We start from the raw sequence: 26,989 nt of genomic DNA on the forward strand, positions 1-26,989 counted from the left end.
ACCCAACTGCTTCCGATGCGTAAAGTAGTTTTTCGTTTGTTAGTTCCGCATATTAAAACGACGTTAAAAACGTTAACAATTACACAACTAGCAAAGAATAAAACGGCTCTGATTTTTGTCACACCCGATTTATTGCATTGCGTCACAAATGGCAGCATTGACCGTTGAAGTGGCGTGTGACTCAGACCTACTTTAATCCCGAGTTGTATCCGTCCGCGCCGCTCCAGCCTCCGTCCTGCGCTCGGCGAGTGCTGCTGCTTGGCTTTCGGCCGTTCCTCGAAATGAAAAGTGTGCGTTGACCATCGAGTGCAGTGCGCGTTTAATTTTTTTTTACCCCGTCGGCGTAACATCTCGGATCACATTCGTGAGCCCCGCGTCGGTGCCTGTGTGTGTGAGCCGTGCTACGGAGAAGCACCACGGATAGCCACCATCGGCCGTGATTTCGGCGATCTTGTAGCAGGGGGGAACTTGTGCGTTTCGCTAGGCCTACGAGAAGCGGACCAGCGCGCAGCGCCGAAAGGCGAAAGCATGGAGGCCATCGCGAAGCACGACTTCAACGCGACGGCCGACGACGAACTGAGCTTCCGAAAGGGACAGGTGCTCAAGGTGAGGGAGCTGCCGAGAGCGGTGGCCAGGTTTTTTCGCCCTGCCGACGGCGTGTTTTGATTGTTGTGTTGTGTGCAGCCGAGCGCGTTGACTCGCTGCGGGTGCGTCGCGTCGGCCGCTGTTGACGTCCCCGTCGGAGCCGATACCGTGTCGTCGTCCCCCCTCGTCGCTTCCTTTTTTCCCTTTGTTTTTCGCCCCCGACTTCGGATGACGTGAACGGTTTCTATCGCAGCGATAAGTGGGCCGGCGGCGAGTAGTCGGGGAGCCAAAGATGGGCGACGACATCGCTCTGTTCCCGGAGCGCCTGTTGCTTTTTCAACGGTTGCCGAAAGGAATAAAAAGAAGAAAAGGAAGGAAGCGCTGCCTTTGAAGGCGCCCTTAAACGCGTGCGTCGTCGTCGTCGTCGGTTTGATTTATTTGGTGCGAGCGCCTCTTCAGCGTCGTCGATGCGGGCCTCTGCGACAGGTCGCCGAGCGACTCGAGACCCCTCCCTCGCCAGGCCAACGAGTTTTTCGGGCCGCCGCCGCCAGACAGGACGAGGTCCCGGGGAACGCGCGGTGGCGCGTCGTCGTGTAATGATCGCCACCGGGAAGAGGAGGAAAAGAGAATTCCGCGACCCTCTTTTTTTTTTTTCTCTGCTACTGCGCTTTTGTTTCGACGACGCCGCCGGTGGTCGTGCAGAGATTCTCACCTACCACCGCTGCTCTGAAGCCGAGGTAGACCGGCGATCGTTTCGGCACCGGAAAATTGATTCTCCGAACTGACTCTCAGCTTTCGTCAACAGTTTTGCGGTGTGAATTGAGCGCCTACTTGTATAACCGAACGGGATAGGTACAGTCTGGACGCCCTGTTTGTTAGTTTTTTTGCTTTCAAGTTCGCATTTCTTTTTAACAGGGCGCGTCGATTTCTACTAGGAAAGGTCTTGCGCACGGTGCAAGCGCTTCCGTGAGCTGTTCCGGCTTCAAACAACTATTGTTTCCAGAGGTCGAAACACTTCGCCGGCCTCGGAATTTGCATTTTTCGCCGTCTCAAGGGCTCGCGCGCGCGTGCGCTCTCGAGGGCTCCTATTGTAGTGCATCGCGGAGGTAGTTGTGCCGTCCGCCCTGTGCAGTTCAAGCACGACGAACCTGAGTCATATGGCAGCGGCGGGGCATATTATTGATCGGCCTTCTTCGGGGGAGCACCTCTTTCCTTGGCCTGTGCTCGGCTTTCTTCGCTGGCGGCGCTTTTCTTGGCAGCGCAGCGCAGGGCATTTTGTTTGGATGTGCGGCGCGCCCCTTGCCATTGCCGAGCAGTGGGCCCCGGCTAAAAATAAGCGCGCGGAGGAAGTGGCGGCCCCGTTTCGGCGTGGTTGGCACAATCGGGGTGAGAATTGGGGCTCCGTGTCGCCCCAGAACACGTGGGGGCGGGGTAATGAAGTTGTTGCACGTAAGGACGCGCTCTCGTGCGAAAATGTTCAGCCGGTTTGTTTCATCTGGTCCCAGTTCTGGGGCATCAAGTTTCAGCTGGTCCCTGTTTCTGGGTAACTGGTTTCCTACGGTCCCATTTCTGGGGCATCTAGTTTCAACTTCGACCCTGTTACTGGGTGGGTAACAAGTCTCGTCTGGTCCCAGTTCTGCAACGTCTAGTTTCAGCTGGTCCCTGATACTGGGTGGCTGGTTAGTGGTTTCGTCTGGTTCCACTTACTGGGTAACTGGTTACTGGCTTCATCTGGTCCCAGGTCGGAACCATCTAGTAGTTTCAACTGGTCCCAGTTGCTGGGTTTGACTAACCCCAGTGGTCAATGGCCTGGTCAAGGCATCCTGGAGGGAGCACGCCTCTCAGAAGCTTTTCTTAATTTATTTAAAGTTTGTTCTCTCTCTCTCTCTGTCTGGCTTGGTTTGCTGCTGGTTCCAACTGGTTCCAGTTAGTGTTACTTGCTTCAACTGGTCACAGTTGCAATGGCTTGATATGCTACTCGTTTCGTCTTGTCGTCCCCGTTACTGGGTAACTGGTTCCAGTGGTCAATCGACTGGCTTGCCACTGGTCCCAACTGGTTCCAGTTGTCAATGGCCTGGTGTGCTGGTGGTTTTGTCCCAGTTACCAGGTGGCAACTGGTTCAAACTGGTTTCATATGCAAGGTTACTGCTTTAAACTCAAGCTACCTGCTGTGTAACTGGTTTGTCTTTCAACCTTCAGGAATCTGTGCAAGAACATTCACTTCCACAGATCTTATTCATGGTCGGCATAACATTGGACTCCATTGCTGGCAGCTCGGGGGAATGGCATCTTGAACTGGAACAACTGCATTGGGAGGTGCAGCATACACTGTAATGTTTGGATGTGGGTCAGAAAGCACTTTTGGGCCTGTAGGCCCTCTTCTCATTCACACTGGGCGGTTTCGTTTCATTGCTGCGTTCGAATGCATATCAAGCTCACTCCATATGAAGAATGTAGCCAAGTGTGTGATCTAAAGCCTGTTCTACATGGTGTGAATTAGCCTTTGTGGCGCCACGCCGGCAGCAAAACGATCTATTTTGTAGCTTCGTTGCGGCTGAAGCTACGAAAATAGGTCGTTTTGCGCACGAGCGGCACCACAACCGCGAATTCGTGGGGAAATTTGCTGCATGTAGGATGGGCTTACTACAAGACCTGGATTCAACCTCAACACTCGTGCAGTGTCTGACATGGTCGTCTTCGCTGCCTGTAGTCATGTTTTCGCTAATCAGCACCGTTATGAATATGGACACAGCTACAGATTCCTGTCGTGCCGGCGCAGTTATCTTTCTGTCTAATCACCACTCATCGGCTTTTCCACTGGGTTGCTCCTGCTGCTGCCTCTTACATGGGTTAATTACAAGTAATCCAAACTTTTTTGATCGCTTCAAGCCTTCAGATTCACGGCGGTAGCCATCAGGAACGTGGGTCAGTTGCTGTGCTCGCGCATGGTGGCGGTTTCACAAGGCAGTCGTTGCGGAATTGGGACTGCAATCGGTTGCTACATCCTTTCCGTTTAGCACAGGAAGCACTATGAGGAAGCGCAATTGCGAAAAAGTAAAAGGGAAGCACGAGATCTCGAACTATCAATGAAATTCAGTCGGCACAGGCACACTTCATTTTTTTTTTTCTTGTTTTGAGATTGGGCAACTCTGACGCATAGTTGACGCTGTGCGCCTTGACTTCGTGCTGAGCTCTCCTCATTTTTGTCTCCAATTGCAAGGCTGAACCAGCTGGCATTTTGAGAAAATGCGGCTACTCGAGTCTTTTTCATAAGTGTATGACTATGAACCAATTGCTGTCATGACACTTTGTGGCCACTGAGCGAGTTAGGCTACATTTTCTGCATATTTTTTAGACGTAGTTTGAAGCAGAGTTTGAACTGTCAACAAAATACGGGGAAGGTTGGGGGGGGGGTCTATGTTTGCACAGAGTTGATTGTACTTATCGGTAGGAAAACAGATTAATGACTGAGTGCCGCAATAACAAATTGAAGACAAGAAAAAAAAGGGTTAATTTTTTGTGCAAGGACATCTTTACCTAAATTAAATCAGCTTTTCTCTGGCTGCATATGAAATTGGCTGGCAAAGCGTCATTGTCCACTGTTCTGGCGCCATGGTCTCTATGAAAGCCAATGTGTGGTAGCTTTCACAGCTGAAATTCTAATCAACGAATGTGGGCTCAATCCCATCACTGTGTCTGTGCTGATTGCATGGGAAAGCAACTATGCTATAATTGGGAGACCACACGTGAGGGTCACGTCAAATGCGCTTTTACTCCAGAGTTACAGCAGAAGAAATGAAGTACACTACCGGGTACCTGACTGCTGATGAGTGTGCACCATCTTCAGTACAATTTCTGGGCGTACGAAGTACCTGCATTGAGGCAAGGGAAAGCGAACGGCTTGGCTGAGGGAGCACTGAAAAGGAACTTGAATGGTTCTGGGCAGCAGTGGTTGGAAGTGCATGAAAGGGGTGATAGGCTCAAGTGGACCAAGTTTTAAAGGGGTCATGAAAAGAAAAATACAACCTGTTTCAGTGTGAAAAACTAGCCTTTGGTAACCAACCCACTTAGCGCCATCCCTGCCACGAAAGACATCATTTTAATTGAACTCTAGAAATGTCGAATAACTGTCAAATTTTGCACTACAGCAACGCGAAATTGGAAGCAGTGACGTAATATGTGCAAAACTAAAGATATACTTGTCAAGAATGTTAAATGCCGGTCGACATTCCTGTGATACGGTAAAACGGAACTAGATTAGGATCGCCCAGTCACATTTCTTAGCAGTGGTTTATGTCAGTGACCACCAATTGCAGAAACAAGGTTCTGTGGTGTCGGGGAGACTTCGCGAGGAATTAAGTGGCGGGGGAGTTGCCGCTGCTTGATCTGCTTTCTTTGATATCTAATTATTGGTTTCGAAGCTTGCATAAAACTGTTACCATTAGGATTGGGCAGAAGCAGTCTTTTCAGAGAACAGGACTTGAATTTTGTCTTCATGGCACCGCGTCACACCTGAGGGTGCATGCAATGTTTTATATGTCCATGAACCAAGCAAACCTAAACGATGTGTTGTTTCTTAATTTTAAAGACAGTTGTCCTTCTTGGGCTCCTTCAGCCTGAAAATTTTGGTCTGTCTTTTTTTCACCAATACAGCCACCCAGCCAAAACTTGAAAGGATTCTTGACCGAGACGATTAATAGGGAAAACTTCTACTATATCCGGTAGCACACTTCATACTGTCAACATTGCTCAGTAAAAAGAAAGCAGTAGGGATATTTGATGCAAGACGGTCATACACAGCTGGCAATAGGCAGTGTTCTTTTAATTGAAAATAGATGTCGGCGTGATTTTTGTAATAGCAAACAAAAAAAATGTGCTGAGAACATTCTAACCAAAAATACAAGAAGGACTTGCACAGGAGCCTTGGGCTCAGTGCTCACGACAGTAACAAAAGGTTGCAATAAATGGCGCAGCAACGGTGCAAATGCAGGAACATTGAATTGACTAGAAAAAACCTCCACGGTGTTTATCAAAAGAGGAGCGAGACTGGAGGGGAACAGCATGAGAGGTGGTCGGGAAAGAGAGGAGGGCCAGTTACGTGGCAGGCGCGGCACAAGGGTATTGTATTCCGGCGACATTTGCAGCAAAGTGAGCAAATGTGCGGCCAATGTTTTCGTTGAAGTTTGCGCAAGTGCTTTGTAAGCCAAAAAGTGAAAATGAATGGCGATAGGAATAGAGGGCAGATGCTTCTTCCCTGGTTTGGGTGGGCTCGACCTACTTATTCTATTTGCACGGCGCTATTTCGATGCAGCGTTGTGAGCATTCGTGTTGGCTCTTGTATTCTTTGCCAACGAATTTGCTTGACACATTCTTTGCACACGTGCTAGTCATGGCCGTGTAAGCATGGTAATGACGCCGGGAAGAAGTGCGAAATGGGTTTCCCAAGCCAGGCCACCATGGGCTTCGAACTCCAAGACATAATTAGCGCTGTTCTCACTGGCTGGTGGGAACAGCGGGATGAGTCGGAAAGCAAGCAGTGGCGACTTGGTCTTTATGAGGGGAGCAGTGCTTCGTTTGTTTGCATTTTTGAAACAAAAAAATTGAGGGAATCCCACATTTCTGCGCTGGTCTTGATCACTCTTTTCGCATCTAGTGCTGCAAGACATCAGGAGGATCAGTAGTGCTCTAAAGGTAGCAGTACAGTGGCTAGAATAGGAAAGTGTGATGACCGTGCCCACTCCCGCGTGCCGCTTTTGGAGGAAATTCCAGGTGGCGCTGTCACACGCTTACACGCTCGTTGCGACGGCGGCGGAATATGGAGTACTAATGTATTCGCGCGCAGCACCACAACGGGAAAGACTATTTGAGAGCTTTTCGACGTGCTCGCGCAAATTGAGATGCAATGAATGTCGTTTTTTTTTAAGAACTACTACAATCGAAGTTTACAACCGACTGGACGCGCTTTGACAGCCGAATATAGCCGGCTGGCCTGGACACATATGAAACGCAAATCAGATAATTGTGGACTGGTAACTGGTAAATACGCATTTTATTTTCGACGTGCTCGTTACAGACAGACAAAAACTGCTCACTTTTGATGAATTTCTCATGATTCATTTAAAATTACAATGTCTCGAAGCCATCAACTTTCTTTGCTCAATGGGCCTTGCCTTTCGCTGCTAGTTCCTTTTTTGTGTGTGAACAAATTCAAGCATTTTTTCTCGAATTGTCTTCGGGAAAGTGTTTTCGACCTTCGATTTTGCTGTTACGTGAGGCAATTGGGCTTTAAGTGCTTCTTCCTTTCACGAAGAGGCATGCCATCTCCTTTTTCAATGCCTTCGTGTAAATAAAGTTCAGTTAGAGTACCAAAAGGAATTTGATAATTATGGACGGGGAGAGGGGCAGACTTCTTCAGTATGTCAGTTGTTTCGTAAATGCTTACAATGTCTGGAAGAGTACGTGTACGGGCTTTGGCTTTATCCTGCGCAATGCGACACGCGCTGTAAGCCACTGTGAAGGGCGAAACACTCGACCAGCGTGTGGTTTCCCCCATGTTGCCGAAGGTCAAGTTCTTCACAGAAAAGGAGCATGGGGTTCTTCAAACTCTGCACTCACAGAGGAGTCACCATCCTTAGCGTTTTTATTGCTGGGTGGGGCCACGGGTGCGCTTCTCGCTTGACACTTCCTGCTCGGGGAAGTTGCTTCGGCTGGTACTTCGGAAGACTGGGAAATTGCGTGGGCACAGCTTCCGGGGGCAACCGAGGCCTGCCCCTGTAGATTGAGACTACTTCTCCGTTCACGGTATGTTCAATGTGCCGGGAGATGTACCTTTCGCCGGAGTGTAGCTCGCACATAGCGGTGTTTTCCTTGAGCTGCTTCTCAGTACGTGGTATTGCTCGTCGTCACTGCGCCAATATAGACGCGCGTTCTTCGGAACGCCAAACGACAGTTTCTTTTTGCAGGACTTGTACACTGTAGAGCGGCCAGGCACAAACTTGTGGCTCTGCTTTGGCGGCAATTAAACCTGTTACGGCACAGGAAACAAGCGGTGCTTCTCTCTGGTCAAAGCAGCAATCGCATTGCAGACGATTCGCGCGCGCATCACCAGGCGACGTGTAAACGATAGTGCGCGCCCCCTCGTGGATCCCTATCGGCGGCTTCAAACCGCCTCATAGGCGCTGCATGCCGCTAATCACACTTTCCTATTCTAGCCACTGTAGTAGCGGAAAAAGATAGGTGTTATGGTGGTTTTTAAATTTAGCAGGATTGTCAGGGCTGGCCTCTCTGTTGCGTCCGATGAGCAGCAGCTGCAACGGTGATGGGCTACCACAAAAGCCGCCGTGTCCGAAGTCAGTTCTCGCGTAGTTATTCAAACAGCTGCTTCCGCTATAGTCTGGACAACTCCAAGCCTTGACCCAGTTCTCTGCTAACTGGTGCATAGCAAAGGACTGCACAATCTCGAAAGCATAGGGTCCCCTCTCTGGCTGGAGAGAATCTGGTTACAACGTGCAGCCTTGAGCTGTAAGGCTGGAATTGGCTCCTTTTTACATTTTCTAGCAGCTTTTGTTGCAAGCGAGGCCAATTTTATAGAAGCCTCTGAAAAACGCAGTATGACCAGCGCTCCATTTTTTTTTTAATGTACTGTCAAAGCCCTAGTGACACTAGTGCCAAAGCACTCTTGCCAGCTACATGCAGTGTAATATAAATTGTTAGCTCACATATGTACAGCACCGCTATCAGCCGTTACTCCTCGAAGCCTTCTCTCTGATACGTAATTAAAAAAAGGTAGTGAGTTTCTGGTGCTTTCAAAACGTCTCAACATCTCGATCTCCGATGTTCAGCTACTTTCATGTTCTCTTGGGCCTAGCTCACGCTCACTTTGCCACCATGATGACTTGGCTTGTGGGTAAAGTGGTAAAGTTGCTAGTCTGCTTGAGTTCAGATTCTGGGAACGTTCCATATGGTTCAACTGGCAGGACTTGACCAAACTTGGCATTCGGGCTATGATGCAAGGACTTTTCCCAACACACTGTGTGGTTGTTACAGGTCGTATTGAATGCAGTCATGGCTATGGCTGTCACACCCACCAATATACATCCTTCGGTAATGAGAAGGGAAGGGGGGGGGGGGGGGGGGGTTCACAACTTGTGGTCACGAAGATGCAAACCACTAAATCAACTTCACTTCTGCAAATTTGGTGACGTATTGTGTTTGTTGTGGCTCGGTGATCCTTTCATGTTTCGACGACAACACTGGGTGTGAGAGCATAGCAAATTAACACGTGGGCAGGAGTGCATGCTGTCAGCTGTCTTATTAGCATTTGTACAGACAGCAAGGTAGCACAGCTGTTTGTATGAGTTCAAGAGAGAGTATGCAATATTACATTGTGATAATCATGCATGGATATGAAATTGTGTGTGTGTCATATTCATAGCAAATCTTCGCCATTTGTATTGGGGTGACGTTCTCGCCTAGCGTCGTCTAGCTTGGCCAGAGCCCACGTGAGCGTAGCAAACCGAGGCTGTGGTCTGGGCTGGGTTTGTGCTCAGACCACAGGAAGCACCGCATGGAGCATAACTGGGACAGCTGTCCACCAGCTGCAATTCGATGTTAGCACATAGCCACTAGGAAAGTGCCCACCTAGTGATCTTTGTCACTACAATATATGCATTATCATCATCATCAACAGCTTACTTAAGTCTGCTGCAGGATAAAGGTCGCTCTCATTGACCTCCCATTGCTCCTGTTCTGCACTGCTCAAGTCCACTCATCGCCTCCAAATTTCCTTATTTTCCCCCACCATAGAGTTATTGGCCTTCCTATATTCATATGAAATGGGTATGGCATGCCTCTGACCGTTTGGATCTCTGCTGTGTCGTTACGTGCGTAAATTCAGGGGTGAGCATAATCTTTGACTAGCTTCACCTTGCCAGAAGGGACGAACATGCGTGCACACGATGAATTTTGTCCTCTGTTAAATCTCCTCTCGACAACTGCTTTCGGGCTGTCTTTAGAAGATGAATTTCCTACTCGTCATCACATTTGTGTGGAAGCTTCTGAATGCGTCGCCAACCTCACTGCAAGGCTCTTGGAATGTAAGACGAGTTTGATAGTAGAGGCACACGCGCTGATTGAGGAAAAAAGTGCAGTCTTTGCAGAAAAGCCCAGCGCTTGCGTAGTTTTGATCGGTCGTCTTTTGCTGCCTTGGCAAAGACGGGTTTGCCGTGTCCACTTGTGTAATGTTTCTTACCCCCTTTTTTGCAACCGTGGATGTAACATCCATTCAAGCGGGAAAAAAAATAACTAAGAGTATGCACTTTTCAACTTAGCACATACTGCTTTTTTTGTTTGATTTTGTCATTTTATTTTGTTCTTGTACTGAGTGTAGCTGAACAGCCAAGTCCCGTCTGTAGCCATACTGGTCTGTGATCTCATTCCATGCCTCGTGGTTTTGTGGGTTGCTTCCTCAGCCACGAAGATTAATGCATTGAGCACCAAAGAACCATAGACGGGCAAAATTTTGGAAGGTTCGCTCTGGGTTCAGATTCAACCTGTGTGTGTTTGTGTTTTTAAGAGGAGTGTGAGCTTATGAATCCACTTGCACATTTCGTAGGCGCTATTTTGTCGCAGGGGTTGGCAACCTCGTGCGAGTCCAAATACAGATTGCACCCATGTTTAGCTATCTACAAGATTACGTAATAAGCCTGTCTGTCTTCTTATTGCAATGTGACTCTACCTGTGAGAGGGGTTGACAAATAAGACGGCCGCGTGTTTGGTATGAAGGAAAAACTGGTGCACCATTTGTCAGGCTAGTTTAATACTGCTGTTGGCAATGGGTGCAGACATAACAGCCTAAGATCAGCGAGTGGTGGCCACTGTTTGGGCCTGTCAAAAGCAGGGCGGAGAAAAAGGGTGCAGAATGTTGTCTTTAGAGGCATCCCGGCATATGCACTGGTGCACCTCTGTGCTAAGCTATTTGTAAAAATAAAACACGCAGGCTCTGCTTGTTTAGTCGAGTCTGGCTGTGGCAGAAAAAAAAAGCAAAAACATATCTGAAAGGTGTGTATTCTTGATGGGGCTGTCTGAAAACAGTGCTGGAAAAAAGAACTCCTGCAAAGATTGTTTCACTGTTGCTGCTTTCCTGGAGAATCGGAAGTATTTTGAGGAGCAAGCACACAGCAGATAGCTTGTGCTTTCCGGTAATTGATACAAGCTGTTATCAAGTGGTGCATCAGAGGCAGCAGACTGTGCAAGCTGGTTTGCGTCTGTTGACCCAGGCAAATCAGGACACCGAACTTTTGTTCGTGGTGATTCAGAACTGATAACTGGTGACAATGGTGGCATGGATGATGCATGAAGTTAGGGCAGAGCTTTGCATCCCTCTTTTTTTAGGTTTCGTAAAGCGGCCAAGTTTGGGCCTATTTGTTTAGAAAACTTTTTTGGCAAGTTTGAAAAAGTTATACCTCAGAAATTTGACAAAATATTCTCTTTCACAAGTTGGTGGTATTATTTTTGAGCTTTTCTTTTTTTGGTGCTTATGGACAGAGAAATGTTCCAGGCTTTGGCTTGGCCAGGCTGAAAAACTGTGTGGACGACTACTGTTATTTCTTGATGGAAAGTTTACGTCTCTGATTTAGGACGCACATTTGCGGTCTTTTCTGCCAGCAAGATTTCAGATTAATCCCTGGTTTTAGCACTCTGTATTCAGTGTCTCATAAAATGTAACATCTTGCATCATGGAACGTTTCAGCTGTATAAAATGTTTACAGCATGGAAAAGAAACACTGATTGACAGAGATGTGTCACAGCCAAGTGCTTAAGCTTCCAAAGGAAGTTTATTAGGGAAAACACATGTTTATGTCACGTCTCTCTTTGTCCACCGTTTCGTTTGTCCACCGTTTCGTTTTTTCGCACTGTGAATATTTCATTCATTCAGCTAGCTAGCTATGAATGAATATTTCATTCATTTCAGCTAGCTGAAACTCTCACTTTAATCACTTACGTCTTGATGCGCACACCACACCTTCCAGTGGCATTTAAAATTCTGCTTTCACCCCCAAGGTTTTCAGTGTTGTTGATTGAAAAAAAAAAAAAAAAATCTGCGCATTCTAGGCACTGAATGAAATTGCCTCCTTGTATGCCTAGGTACGAACAGCAAAACCTGAGCTGTTTGCTCTTTTCTTGTCCTTGTGTGCAGGTGCTGAACATGGAGGACGACATGAACTGGTACCGGGCGGAGCTGGACTCCAAGGAGGGCCTCATCCCCAGCAACTACATCGAGATGAAGAAGCACGAGTGAGAATGGTTCTTTACACGTTGCCCGTGCACTGCTTCTGGGGCGGCAGTCTAGGAGGAGGGGTGGAGTACCGCAGGGGCTCTCACTGTCTCCCCTCCTGTGCAGCTGGTACTATGGGCGCATCACGCGGGCGGATGCGGAGAAGCTGCTGTCCAACAAGCACGAGGGGGCCTTCCTGATTCGGGTCAGTGAGAGCTCCCCGGGTGACTTTTCCCTGTCCGTGCGCTGCGGAGACGGCGTCCAGCACTTCAAGGTGAGGACTACTGCTGGGGCTGCCGCTGCTTCTTACGGGTTGGCCGTTACAGAGTGTCGATCCCGACGCCTGTTGCTCGAACTTGGTGTCGGTCTAGAGCCACCTGTGACGTCTCCTGTTGTAGTGGCTCACAGACTGAACCGGCAAAAGCGTCAGCTGTAGGTGCACTGGAATTAGGACAAACGTAGGAATCACTTCCGCTTAATTGATATAAATTCTTTTTTGACTACTATTTATACTATATTGGCTCTTCACAGGCTGTTTTGTATCACCCGTAACTGGTGTTCAGCGTTTAGTATTGTTTCTACCATCTGCCATGACCACATTCACATTTTAAAAGGGACCTTATACACCCGTAAATCACTTTTATACACCTCACATCCTCATCACGTATACTTCGTTTAATACTTGGCTTGTAGTGTTTTGGTATCTTCATTATTATCTTCTGCTATGACCACTTTCACTCTTCAATTGTGGGCCTTATACACCCATGGATCACCTTTATCGCATCGCATCCATCATAATATTTTCAGGCGCGTAGCCTTCCATCAATTTTGACCTAACATCATCCAAATGGCGCTCCTTGGGCCCTTGCTGCCTTTGAGCCACAAAACAACACACACACAATTTCTGCTTAACGTGCAATAAAAGGAATAAAATGCACTGAAAACCTATGCAGCACTATGCTCTGCAAGTCATCGAATCTTCTGAAGCATAATTGACTAATTATTCGGTTTTGGGGATTTGTAACTTGGAAAACTAGCTCCCAAAGCTCCCACCAGGATTGCCGTGCGCGGTTTAAAACCACATCAAGTATGCCCTGATGTAGCTAATTACCCTAATGCTGGGAATGTTTGTCTGATGACAGTTATGCGTTCCACTCACTTTGTATTACATCTTATTTTTCACGGGCTGCTTGTGGAGTTCAGTACAGGCATGGTAGCTCCCTTGGTCATCACTTACAATAACTGTGCACGTGCATGCACACTGTTTAACTGGTTACACTGTCTTGTGCAGCCTACTGTGACCTTCAATAAAGAAGTACAGTCACTGTTAAAATTTTCTAGGCGAAGCCTGAAACGCGCAGGCCGCAAAAAAATTCAACGCACAAGCTTATGTCTCAAGTGAGGCTGAAACATTTATGCCGCAAAGCTAGAAAACACACCTTTCTTTGTCATAAAATATTCTTGTCAAATTAAAGGTAAAGCTCCTTTTTTTTTTTTTTTTAGTTCTTTGTGGTTGAGAAGGCTTAGGATTGGCCCAGAAAAGTTTGACAAAGGGTGTAACTAACAAAATATCTGAAGCGTCGACGTAACAAGGTAGAAACAGCAAGTGCTTTGTAAATCATCCCACACTTTTGGTGCTCTTCATTTTGCTCAATTTAGTACTGGCGAAATATCCTGAAACCTGAATGAAAAATATTTAGCGGGCGAATAGAAAGTCGTCTACAGTAGTCCCCGTGCACTCGTGGTGCAAACTTGGCCCTGGTGTCGCCCTGGTTGCCAGCACACCTAAAGATAATTTTCTGGTTTTCGACGTGCATTTTAGGCACAGAGTTTAATGGAGAGCACCTGGCACACAGATCAGTGCCCTCCATGTCACACATCACCATCCATGGTGCTAGCTAATAAGGAAAAAGACTGATAAGGTGCGAGTCGTGTAAAAAGTCCCGTGATTGCAGCAGCACTCCGGCGCTGTTGATGCACTGAGGTATTTTCTGCTGTGAGTGTAACCTTAGCCTCCTCCGAACAGGCGCAAAGTTTGCTTAGGGCTTGAGCGGTATCGCTGCCTGACTCGCTCAGTGGAGTGTAATGTGTCCACAAAAGGCTGGCGTGTAGCTGAATGTAGCCTAAAGTAGGGAGGGGAAAATTTGTGAATTGGGATGGCAAGCTTTCTGTAGCAGTTAAACAAAAACTCTCTATTCTGCTCTATCAATAATTGGTGCGTTTGGTGACTGGATATGGGGTTGCAGTAAAAAGTGCAAGCAGACATTTTGGTTCTTTGTTTTGAGATCTCTGCTCTCCATAGGGAAGTTCCCACGAGTGACCAAGGAGCTTATCGCAGTGGTGACTGATGATGTAGCGCTGCTGAGCGCGACGTCAAGGCTTGGGTTCCTAGCCACAATTTTTTCACGTAGAAGCTAAAAACAGAGGCGTTCGTTGCTGTGTGATTTCCACATTCATTCGTAGATTTGGCTCACAAAATTCAAATTTGAGCTTTTCCAGAAATCGTCTAGCACTGTGCGGCTGGGTAGACTTGCTTTCTAAGAAAGCACTGTGCGGCTGGGTAGACTTGCTTGCACCAAAGCTGAGAAATGACTGCTCTTTGAAGAATCTTTTTTTTTCTTTTTTTTAGGCATTGGCTGGAGCAGCATGATTGTGAGCGTACAATCAGCTCCTGTCTTGTGTTTGTGAGCATGTGGATGGACATTTTCACATTATGTAGACAGTACGCAAAAACACACAATTCTTTAAAGGCCAACTGCAACGAAATATTCGGCCCCGTATGTGCACTATTTTCCCCTACTATTACTTTAAAAGGTGCTACGTGCAAAATTTGGAGGCCCAAATATGCGTCGCTGCATCGTAAACGAAAATCAAAAATGCTCTTTTCAAAACCGAAACTGAAAAAAAGGGGTGGGGGGGGGCCTTTACTGCCGACCAGAAGTGGCGCGCACTGAGGAATCACGTGGGTGCAGCTGACGGATTCTCCCACGGCTGCTCGCGAGAAGACAGGAGGGATTCGATGCGTTTTGGGTTGTCTGTTTGTTGAAAAATTTAAAACATGCGCAAGGGACTGAGAGGTTCGTGCAACCATTATTGCTTCACTGCAAGTGACTGAGATGCGTCTATAGTTGTCTGGTAAAAGGTAAACGCAGGAATTGAGAGGCATTGTGGCGAAGCTTAGAGCTAGGCGCTGGCACAGGGCATATTGGCTGTGCTGATCGAACCAGCCTGCACTTGTGGGAGCAGAAAACAACAACAAAAAAAAATGCTTTGGTGGGAGGAAAGCGCTGAACCATGCCAACTAGCTTGTAAGAATTTGGTTTCAGCACATATTGTCAAAGTTCAAATCCAGAGTCTTTTGTATTTATGTTTACACGGGCAGTTTTGTTCCTGTTAGCAGGTTGCCTGCACCAAATCTTTAGATAATGATGCCCGCCTATATAAAAAGCCATGCAGCGACGTCAGCACTGCAGTGTCTTAGCTGGCATCGCGAAATAGTGACCGTACCCGAGACTCAATGCATTCTACCTTGTGATTACCCAATCTGCCAAATATTTATTTTTCTAATCAGCGAGTGAAATGTTGCCAACAGCGGCTAGTTTTTATTTATTTTTTGACAAAGTTGTGTGAATTGAATCGATTCCGTGCAGTGCAACGCGTGCTGTACTTGTTCGCTCCCTGACTGGTCCTGACAACAGTAATAGCAGGGTATCGCCTCATGTAGGCCGTACTCGCGCCACTCAAGCTCTTGAAGAGTTGACCTACCGTGATCGTGCAGTGTGCCCTACTCGTTTGAGCCTCGACCGATAGCGACAACAGCGAATCGTCTCGCATCGGCTGTTCTCGCTTATTGCACACTCGTAGAGCCGGCCAGCCACAAGTTTGCAGTGCGCTGCACAGCTGCCATAGTCATTTGTGCGCCCGACGCACCGACCAGCCGCACCAAGAGTGTATCGTCTCGCGTAGGCCGTACTCGTCCCGCGTGCTCAGAGTCCACGAAGAGTGTGCTGCGGCTGTCATTACCACAAAATCAGCCGTTGTGTAACTGCTGTACTCGCTCACCGACAGCGTATCGCCTTGCGTCGACCCGCTGCGGCACTCTTCAAATTTGCTCTGTTTTTTTTTTTTTTTCGGCAACACAGAGGTTCTTCAGTTCTCACATTTGGGAAACATGTGAAAGCAAATATTCATGCAAGAGGCATGAATTACACTGTTCATGCGTGTGAGGTTGCACGTAAAAGGGCTACAGGACAGGTGACGGCAGCACAGGAGTCCCGACTGTAGCGTCACATCCGAAAGTTCGCCGCAGTGGCGACACTCTGCTAGGTGCTGCGTCGGCTGAAGTGGCATGTTTTCGACCGGTTTTAATAAAATTGCTGCATGCGTGTGGAATTAGGTTACAAGGTACTTTAGATACAGAATTTGGGGCAGGTAAATTTTCGTCGCAGTTGGCCTTTAAGTGCAAAGGTTGTGTGCAGTGATGGCTGTGCAGTGGGGAGGGAAGGGTCATGGAATGCTTTTGAAGAGCCGTGGACAGTGTTTTGAGTTGCCGTGCTGCCTGCTGGTGTGTGTGCAGGTGCTGCGGGACACCCTGGGCAAGTTCTTCCTGTGGGTGGTGAAGTTTGCCTCCCTCAACGAGCTGGTGGAGTACCACCGGTCGGCCTCGGTCAGCCGCTCCCAGGACATCAAGCTGCGCGACATGCACCCCGAAGAGGTGGGAGCCCAGCTCCTCTTGATGAGCGCCCGATTCTGTCGTTTCGCGTCGCCGTTGGCCTCGGGGTAACTGAGTGGACAAAGAGGATACCGAAGATAGACGAGATTGAGCGAGCAGGAAATCGGAGGAGGGAAGTATGGCAAAAGCGCGAGGGGGAGGGCGGTATGCTTAGGCCATGCGAGACATGCTCAGTGGCGGCGATGCACTGCGATATAACACCAGAATAGCGCACGCCGTCATACAGTCGCTGATGACGCAATTACTTTGAGACGTGGCAGCTATGCGCTGTCGCTGATAAGACTCCAGTTCGCGCCGCACTCAAATTTTGCATTAGGGGGTATCGTAATTGTCAGCCATTCTTTTTTCATTCCTCCCTCAATTCTATACTTAGGTACTAGTTAAAAATACCAGTAACTCACGTAGTGTATCACTCTGCCGAAGCGAAGGCCGCGTGACGTTGATGCACGCATGCATTTTGAAAGGAGATTGCGCCTAACTCGTGACATCGTCTACCTTTTCTCGCCTAGTTTACTTGTCATCGCTGCAGTAATCTAAAAGCAGCTGAAGTCCTAAAAATCATGAAAAAAACATGTTATGTTTAGAATACTCGCAGTAACAAAAATCTTTGCATTGCACAGAGGAACAGCCATGTTCAAGGCACGTTGCTTTGCTTTCTGTCTAGGTGGACTTGCCAGGCAGTGCTGTGGTGTGCATTATGTGACCATTGGTTCTGCTAGTGCCTGTGTTTTTGCAAAGGCTGGGAGAGTTTTGGCCAGGGATTTTCCTCGTGGTTTCTTCTCTAACGGGAACATGTCTCTACCCGCCGCGGTGGCTCAGTGGCTAAGGTGTTGCGCGGCTGAGCACGAGGTTGCAGGTTCGATTCCCGGCCGCTTTTCCGATGGAGGCGAACAGCAAAAACGCCCGTGTGTCTGAGATTTCGGCGCATGTTAAAGATCCCCAGGTGGTCGAAATTAATCCCGAGACCTCCACTGCGGCGCACCTCATCGCCTGCGTTGTGTTGGCGCGTTAAACCCCACAATGATGAAATGTTTTTCCCGCCACAACTGGATGTCATTTGGTCAATGAATGCTCTGAGAGGGCGTCGTGGCATGGGCAAGTCGTCTTTTTTGCGTCAGATTTCTACCCCAGGGAGGCAGTAACTGTCAACTCTCCTGAAGAATGCATGATTTGCAGATAGGCAGTCTTGATTGACCAGTGGCAGGTTTCAATGCTGAGGTTCTTTGAGCTGTTTGTTGCAACTTTCAATGCTGAGGTTCTTTGAGCTGTTTGTTGCAACTGGGCCTTCGCTCTGCGCATGGCACAATGTTTGTGCTCCCGAAACTCAGGGCTTCACAGTGGAAGAAGGCTCGCGCACCGTGCAGCCGCAGCCGAGACACCAGCGCTTAGCGGCACAACCCAAGACGCCGTCATCCTGGAACGACGTAAGCCAGCCTGCTCAGACCAGAGGACAGGACGATCGGACAAAGGTATTTGCGCCGCCCGCTGTGCTGCTCCAAGCTACGAGTCGCCTCTGCAATCGCTTACTGTGGCTTGGTCGACGTGGCAGCAGCAAGTGCCGTGTCGAGCATCCTCGAGGAGAGGGAAGACTTTTGCGAGCAAGAGAGGGTTGCTGCGTGTGCGCCCGCTTGTGTGGCTGCTTTGTTGTGTACGCCTCTTCTGTTCAGTCTTCTGCGCCGTTTTCACCGCATCCTTTCTCCTAATTCAGCTCCAAGTGCTTCGTCGCATCACTCTTCTAGAGCTGGTGGTCACTTTGCCCATCATCACCGTCATCTCGTTACCCATTTCTGTGTCCGTATCTCTGAAGAGAAAGAAGTTGGATGTAGCGGACGTGCCAAGATGGCTGAAGAACGGCTCAGTGTCTGACTCGTGCTGCTGAGCACAAGGACGCGGGTTCGATGCCCAGCCATGGCGGCCACTTTTCTGATGGAGGCGAAAAGTAAAAACGCCCGTGTGTTCAAGATTTCAGCTCGCGTTCTCCAGAGTGGTCAAAATTAATCCGGACCCCTCCACTACGGTGCGCCTCATCGCATGTGTAGCGTCGGCGCATTAAACCCCGCAATCAATCAATAAATCAGTCAACCGACATCACACCACCATCACCTGTGGTTTCTTTCATCTCCCTGGCCTCCGCGTAACAAGACTCAACACTAGTGTGTCCAGTTGATGCCAAGTGTGGCATGCTATGTCTTAGGCCATTGCCTCTGTGGCAGCCGTATAAAGGACCTCCTCACACGTGTTCATGGCTGCCGTGAAGTGTTTGGAGATGCTTCTTCCTCCACAAGGGTGCCACTGTTTTCATTGCTGAAGACCATGAAATGAGTCAAACTTTTTTTTTGTGCCTCATTGTACTCTGAGTTCTCAACCAAGTCCACCTTTGCATTGCTGACGGACTTTTGGAAAGAGCAAACATGCCTGACCTTCGGTACTTCTTGGACAGCAATTGTATTGCACGCTGCTCGTTTCTTTCAAGAATGGCTCATCGAAGGAACTGAACAGTGGATGTAGGCCTTCGCAAGTCGCCTCTTTTCAGCATGTGGAGTGTTCTCGGCGACTCCACACAAAGTCGAGGAGCGACCAAACGTCATCGCGGTCGCGCACATCTGCATTGATGCCTGCCAAGCAGTGATCATTGAGCAGCGTGGAAGATCCACTGGGCTGCAGTGGTCACCTGGATGGTGGCAGTTTCGTGGTGCAGGTACAAGTGGCCAAACAGGCTGTCGCAGGCCATGTGCAAGATGCAGGATGGTTAGGATGGCACTGGTGCAGCCCAGGTGCAGGCACAGTGTGGCTATTGGAGTGCAACAAGCCAGAGGGAGCATCTCTGCCCAACTCCAGAAACAATCGTGCATTGAACATTGAAGCGTCAGTTAGGTGTGATGTCTCACTCGAATAGTTGTGTCACCTTCTTGGCTGTCCACTGATGAATGGAGGAGCGGAGGACGGCATTTTGCGTGGAAGTGTGTCGAGAGTTGTTTCATTCATTGCTCATCACCTTCACACTGCCCTTGGTGCTATTGGGGTCAAAGTTTGTATGCCCCTGCTACACTTATTTGCGAGCTTGTGGCGTGATGGAGGCAGTGAAATGGAATGGAAATCTGCTGCGGCTGCTCGCACCGTTCCTCACAACCTGTCAGTTTCTTCAGCCGACCTTTCATCAGTTGTCTGCAGCTGCACTCCTTTTTTCAACACTTTTGATGAGAAATCGGGGCTGCGAAGATGTGGCTACTGTACGAGTCGGAATATTGGTCGACCTCCTCACCTTGCAGTCGCCGAGAAATAGAAGAAAACTGGGTGCACAGTATCGTTTTATTGAGGCGATAAGCACTTGTTTGTCTAAGATCACTTCTTATGGCTGTCTGGAATCCTGTTGGACGACTGCCTCTGGCTGGCTGTCTCCCACCAGCAAGTCATCCTTGGCACAGTCCGGGAAATTGCTTATGAGCACTTCTTAGGAGCAGGGCATGGCGAGAGCCCTCTTGGCGTTGTCACTGGCCATCCATTCGCACGGTACTTGCGGACAAAAGTGGCCACCTTGTCCCTCAGTTCCAGGTGCACAGCTCAGCACCCACAAAACGAAGTCTTCCGAGCGTTGCATACCGAGAGCAGCCTCTTCTGAGTGTGCCAGTAGTGTGCACTCTTTTCACTGGCAACAAAGTCGCATTAGTCGGATATGGTTTTGGTGGCTGGGGCATATTCCGTAACTTTTCTTTTAAATGGTGTGGTGAACTGGCACCAAGTACCTGAACTTTTCTTGGGCAGGAAGAAAATAGCACGCATGCTAAACTTCCCCCCATACCCAATCCTACCCCCACTTCATGGAAGCGGAGGCTGCCCGACCCTAGCGGGGAAGTGCAAAGGGCACTGATCGAACACACACAGCTGATGCTTTCAACTATGCTGGGAGCTCGGGGCTAGGGGATCCTGGTGGAAATAGTTACTTTCTTCTTCTTCACTCACAGTAAAAGAAGCAACAGAAAACAAAAGATGGCGGCGCGTTTGATGTCGGTGGCGATGGTGCCTTTGGGGTTTGGCTGGGCCCGATGGGCTGTGTGGTTGCCGGATAACAAGCAGCATTATTCTAATGACCGCTACATAGGTCGAGTGGTGACTTCGGCAAATTCTTGGGTAAAAATCCTCGCCCTATCTTGTTGAAACGTCTTGGTGAATTGTGGGTGTACAAAGCTATTAGGTACTGTACAAGTGTGCCATGAAGTAGGTTTCTGTGTGCGTTGGTGCACGTAGCAGCGCCTTGTTGGACGCCTGCGGTTGAGTCTCGAGTGTACAGCTCAGACTTTCACTTTTGGCTAGCATCCGAGCCCTTGTGTAAGACACTCTTTCAGGGCTAGCTTTGCTGACAAAAAAGGGACTTATTTATCCCGAGAGTCATTGATGGGACATTCCATTTCCAAGTCAGTGCAGGGCAGGCACTGCCAGTGCAATGCAGAAATTTAATTAAACGTGGTGATAAGTTCCCCTCTACGCTTAAGCCCACCCAGAAACCACCGTTATTTACGAAAAGAATGCGCAGAACTGATCCAAAAAGGCTGAACAGCCAACTCGCTTTAGCAGCTGATCCAGGAAATTGCTGCAGTGTTCAAATATGACCGCTAGATGGCGCCAGGTGTAACAGGGATTGTGCGGTCTGCAGTGACGTAAAAATGAAATGTTGCTTGATTGATGAGATACACAAACAGGTGGGTACGTGGAAGGTTGGTGTTGAATGAGAACACTTAACTGGGCGACAGCTCTACTACGATGTGCAGGTGTGTTGTGTGTACTGTCACAAATTGTTCAACCTTCGCGTTTGCCCAACCGCGCAGGCTCAGTGGCTAAGGCGCTATGCTGCTGGGCCCAAGGATGCGGGTTCGATATCTTGGCCATGGTGGCCGCTTTTCAGGTGCAGGCAACGAACGAAAGTGCCTGTGGGCTGGGCTTTTGGTGCACAGTAAAGCTGGCTGAAATTAATCTGGAGCCCTTCCCTATGGTGTGACCCATAGTCCAGGGGTAGCCTCAAAGTAAGCACCAGAAATTCGAAAAACTTGCACATGAACACGTGTGCTCTCAACACAGCGATCAGCCTTTCTGTAATGTCCCTGATGAAGTAGAAATAACACAGTCTGAAGTCTGATTTATGCCCAATGTATCCCGAAGCTTTTCTTTTTAAGTTCTGAAGTTATCTTTTTAATTTTTTTTCCTCATTTTTATATTCTGACTACTTTTAAGCTGGCACCCTTTCTGAAAGGAAATTCTGCCTCGGGGATTGTCAGGCACGATGTGCAGACCGCATTGGGGTTTCCCATCACACCTTGCTCGGCTTTTGCACTTGCCGTTGACCTTGACCTCGTCCTTGTGCTCGTCCCCTCTCTCCCCTCCCCTGGTGCAGTGCCTAGTGCAGGCCATGTACGACTTCCAGCCCCAGGAGTCCGGGGAGCTGGAGTTCCGCCGGGGCGACATCATCAACGTGCACGACCGCTCGGACAGCAACTGGTGGGAGGGCGAGATCGGCTCGCGCCGCGGCTACTTCCCGGCCACCTACGTGGTGCCCTACCACCACACGTAGTCGCCATCGGGGCACCCCGCTCCCCCCGTCACGCCAGGCTTCCCAGCGGGGCCGGCTTTTGTTTCTCTTTGATCCAGGTTGGCGGAGATCTCTTCCCCTCCCGCCCGCGGGGGAGCTGTTTCTCAGAGTGGCCGCTGCCGCCGTCGCGTGTGTGTGCCTCTCCTAGGCCATGGAATGCTGTGGACGCGTGGCGACGGTGTTCGTGTGTGGCGAGAGTTAAACTTGCGTTGACCTCTTCGGCTTAGAGAAGAGCATGGGTTTGCTTCCTGCCACTCCTTTTTCGAGGCTGGTGGGGGCATTTGCTTGTGCTTTGTGGTCGTTTCAATCAATGCTGCTGTGGTGGCAGTTCGGAGGAGGCTGTCGGTTAGCTGCTGGCTGGTTGAGTGCGAGCAAACGCGGTACCGCGGTTTTTTTTTTTTTTTTTTTTTTTTCACTCGTACGGAGCGTGGGGGAGTGCAGTGCAATGCAGCAGAGTCCAGGAATGCTACCAGTCCGTCGTCCAGCTTGTGCCGGTGTTTCATTTGCTGCTCCCTCGCATGCTGTGTCCAAGCGTCCGAGGAGATTTTGTGTCGCATTAGCAGGCTCTGCTTGCTGCCCCACTTGGCTTCCTTTGAGGGAACGAAACGGTGTGGTCCGCACGACTGTGGGGCTCAAATCCGATCCGGATGTGGGCCTGCCGCAATGCGCGTTCTAGTGGCAGGCCTAATGCGCGCCCGAGTGCAATGTCTCTGTGCCAATGCCTGCCTCAGTGCTTCCCCTTTTCGGGGTAAATAAGGCATGCTGGGACGGTGTGTCTCTGTTTCTTGAATGGGGAGAGCAGTGTGCGGTGGATTTTGTTGAATCCTTTCTTTCGTGGCTACACATTGGATGATGGCGGCCCGTCAAGTCATGTTCTCTTGATCCACTGGCACAGGCTTTATGGCGCAACGTCGTGCTTTTGAGCTGACACGTATTCAGTGACACACTTGAAGGCTTTGTTCACCACCAAAAGGTAACCAACTGCAGCGCTTGGCACGATTTTCGATCCCAATTTTCTTCGTTTCTTTTCTTCTGCAAGCACTTTTGCATTGTACCACCTTTCCTGCCTCCCCTGTTTTCGCGAGGTGAATTCGCACTTTTGGGGCGGGCTGTCCTGTGGGATTTCGAGGTACAACAGCCAGTCCTTCCTTTTTTTTTCTCTCTCGAGAAGTGTGAGCCAATGTGTGCGGACTTGCTTTGGTACTGTAATCTAAATGTACGTGTGCAATCCTCCAAAGTCGGAAACCGTAGAAACGGTGTGCGCCTACTGTGGTGCGTCGAAACTGCAGGCCGAGTGCAGGCGGAGCCTTGATGACTACATTTTCAAGAGCTTGCTTGCGCATTTTTTGAAGCACTAATGCGCCGAAGGGTCGCCAAGGGCGAGACGCAGGTTGGTTTGTGTATCAGTTCTTCGACCAGATGGGGAGTGGCAGTAACCTGAAGGAGGTGCCACAGCAAATCTCAAGAAGTTGTGGAGGTTTGTAGTTGGCAGCATTCCCAAAATATGCACCTCAGTAGATTGCTATTAATTAATGCAGCTAAGGAAGCAGCTTCGCTTTTAACCATCGGTTCACACTTTAATGCTCCGCACATGAAAAATTGTGAAGGATAAGAGATTGAGGAGCGGGCATCGCCGAATGCCAAAAATCAACGAAAGGTCTAATTATGTGTTAAAACAACAACTTGGCTCGACCCTTGGCCTCCCCTGAAGCGGCATTCTTGAAACCGCCTCGCTGCTGTGCTGTCGTTGCGTTGCCTTGGCCACATCACTTAGGCCGTCAGTACTGTCTTCAGGGCTGCTTGCTTTCACCGCCGAACTTGCACAGCTTGCGTGCACTTTGTGGGCTGTGAACTAGACTTTTGGCTGTTGCCAGCGCTGCGAAACCGACGCAGTGGCTGTGTGGCTCGTGATCTCTACGCGGCGTGCCGTGAGGCGGCGCGGTGGTTGAGAGAGCGCTACAGCGCGAGCAGCCTCAACGTTGTCCATGCTACGGCCAGCCAACCGTCAACTGTGCGGAGTTGTCGGGGAAGCTGTAGCAGCTGCGTCGCTACAGCGTGACATTGAAGAACAAATGCTTTGTGACATTGTTTATTTTGTTTTTTGGTGCGGGGGGGAGAAACCCGGCCAACAGTGGAGTCGATTCGCAGATGTATACTGCGAGTTCAAGCAACTTTTGCCTAAGTGTCTGCTGTTTTCTCTTTTGTCCAGTGCTAGTGCTACGCTGGTGCTGTGTATGCTGTTTCAATTTCAGTTGGTGTCGCTGCTGCGTGTCTGTCGATGTAGCACACATTGTCTCTTGAACGTGTCTTTGGCGGTCCCGTGTTCTGCCCAGGCCCCCGAATGTTGCCAGTCTGTGAACTTTTGACGCCAAAAGTGTGTCTTTGTATCGGTTGGTTGTCTCGTGGCCTAAGATGGTGTATATAGTGCTGATGTCATAGTAAGAAGCTCTTCTGTGTGCGTAGGTTTCGTCGTTTCGCGAGGGCCAAAATTCAGCCATGGCTTTGCTTTCTCTCTCTATCTTTCCTTCGTGCCTCTTTAAAGTACCACCAAGGCTCCATTTTTTTTTTGTTTTGTTTTGCGATTTCAAAGTCTTTTGTTGGCTTATCGTAAACCCATTGGAATGAGCATGTGTGCTCTGGCAACTTTCATGTGCGTGTGTGTTCCCGTGTGCGTGTGTACATATATACGCTGTTCCTTCTTATTCTTTTTTTTTTTTCCACTGATTGTCACGGTTGTTGACTTGAACATTGCGGGGAAGTCTCATTTCTTTTTCAGCAGGCGTGGTGTGGTGCATCGTGCTTGCTTGTTAGGCAGATTAGGCGGCTCCATTTTTTTTTTTTTTTCGCTCAATTTTTTGCATACGTTGAAATCTAGGAGGGAGAGCCTTTTTTTTTTTTTTTTTTTTTTGCCAGCTCCATGTCGTCTTTTTGCTCGACTTGTGTTGTTGCACTCTGCACGCTTCTTCGTCGTCTTGCCGCACCACTGGCTTCTGCGTTCTCTCGCGACGGCTACCACGTCCGTTGCACCAGAGGTCTTCGCTATCTTTTGCTTGGCCATTCAATTCTTCTGGCACCAGAGACACGGGGTTAAAGGAGGTGCCACAGCAAACGTGTGTCGTCTAGTCAAGTCGCCCTTCCCCCCCAGTTCTTCGTCCTCTGTCTCGTTTGCCACCACTTTCCGACTGCCCACCCACCCACCTTCCTCCTCTGCTGAATTAAGTGGCTGCTGGAAAACGCAGGGTCTCGACTCTCCCCCTTCCTTTTCATCGTGCCCACGTCAGTTTGTATTGTGGGGTAGCCAAATCTGTAATTTTACCGAGGCAGTGACGTTAGCAGCCTTATCGCTGGCCTTTTTAGGCCAGGTCGAAGCTTCCAACACAGGAACGAAGCAAAAGATAGGCCGTATGCTAAACGCGCTCCCCCCTCCCCCCCCCTCCCCCTCACCCCCAGTTTGAATACAGCACGAGTGGACCTTTTTGGAAGCTCAGATGCGACAACGCACGATGTTAAACGTATGAGGGAGATACAATGCAGCCTTTCACGCAGTCATGGAATTCTGGTGAGGTAGGATTTGCAGTCCCACGCTGCTCCCACGTCTTTTGTTTTGAGAAGGGAAGAAGCTTCCGTGCCGACTTTTTTTCCCGTGGTGAAAGCTGCAATGCTGTCACGTCTGCTTGGCTCTTTCCTAGTTGCTTTGTGTTGCGCGTCTCTTTGTTTGTTTCTTTCCCGTTAAACAACTTCCCGCTTCATTGCTTCTCCTTGTTTAGTTACCTATACGTACAAGATTTTTCTTTTCTTTGTCCACGTTGAATGCATTTTTGGTCACACGTATACATATATATATATATATCATACTGCGGTGTGCAAAGAATGTGTTGCCGCCTTGCCTCTCGACTAGTATCGAAGGGTGGTTGGTGGCACCGTGGCAGTTGGTCAGCGTAAGCTTCATCGTGGTGCATCTTGCGTTAGCAGTGCGCATTCTTTTGTCTAGCGTAAGGCCCCTCGGAAGCCAACTGCAACGTACAATGCTGAAAAAAAAGTACCGCTATTTTTGCCGCGTTTGGTGGTGCGTCATTGAAAACGGGGAATGTCTGCATCATTGCGCGGTTTCTCCGTTTCACCGAGTTTGGTGGTATTTCAGGCCAGTAAGTAAGCATCTTTCACAGCCGTGGTTTTGCGGGAAAAAAAAAAAAAAATCAGATCCCTGTGACTGGGAGGCCTAGGAACAAATGTCCCTTTGAGCGACTTTTACTGCCAGTTTTGCGACGACTTTGTTACTGGTGGCTCTTGTGCCGCGAGTCGGTGTTTTTGTACGTTGCGGGGAAGTCAATGATGATGATGATGATAGCGATGAGTTGGGGGGCATTGTGTGGGGACGTGCTCTGACCACATTTTGTAGCGGGGCCACTTATTTTCGCTAGAAAGCGTGTGGTCTCCCGGTACCCCTTTGCATGCGAGTAGCGTATTTCTTTGCCCGACGTACTGTTTCCGTGTTTTTTGCGAGCGCACCCGTTTGCTCAGCACTGTTTTTCAGTTGCAGCGATCCTTGCAGGAAACCTTCCTTCCCATTTTTTTTTTTTTATGTCATGGTGAGAAACAGAAAGCGAGCCTCGGTGATCACTGTTTAGAAAATGTTTTCTTTTTTTGTACAGGTATGTACACTTTATGTACACTGTGTTTCTTTTTTTCTTCCCCCACATGGTGGGGGTTTCTTTATAACGTGTATGCGCGAGTGGTGTGAGAAGTGGAAAAAAAAAATACTGTTACTTCAGAACAAAATAAACTGAATTGTTTCTTTACGGCCGTGATTGTGTTC

The 26,989-nt window shown here is 49.0% G+C and overlaps 1 protein-coding gene across 2 annotated transcripts; it reads left to right on the top strand.

Moving 5' to 3' along the window:
* Positions 1–187: 187 nt before the first annotated feature.
* On the top strand, positions 188–26,972 carry Drk (growth factor receptor-bound protein 2 drk). 2 transcript variants are annotated; one of them, XM_077671324.1, is made up of 6 exons: positions 188–606; positions 11,783–11,880; positions 11,987–12,134; positions 16,437–16,574; positions 17,921–18,061; positions 21,979–26,972. In XM_077671324.1, exons 1-6 carry the CDS (start codon positions 529–531, stop codon positions 22,153–22,155), a joined length of 780 nt encoding a protein of 259 aa, XP_077527450.1. In that variant the 5' UTR covers positions 188–528; the 3' UTR covers positions 22,156–26,972. The 2 variants fall into 2 exon arrangements, with proteins under 2 accessions (XP_077527450.1, XP_077527451.1); XM_077671325.1 differs by lacking the exon at positions 17,921–18,061 and having other exon boundaries at positions 197–606.
* The last annotated feature ends 17 nt before the right edge of the window (positions 26,973–26,989 follow it).

Source organism: Haemaphysalis longicornis, unplaced genomic scaffold (genome assembly GCF_048455015.1).
Source record: "Haemaphysalis longicornis isolate Haplotype H1 unplaced genomic scaffold, Haemaphysalis longicornis Haplotype H1 scaffold_5, whole genome shotgun sequence".
In the NCBI taxonomy this organism is placed as follows: Eukaryota; Metazoa; Arthropoda; class Arachnida; order Ixodida; family Ixodidae; genus Haemaphysalis; species Haemaphysalis longicornis.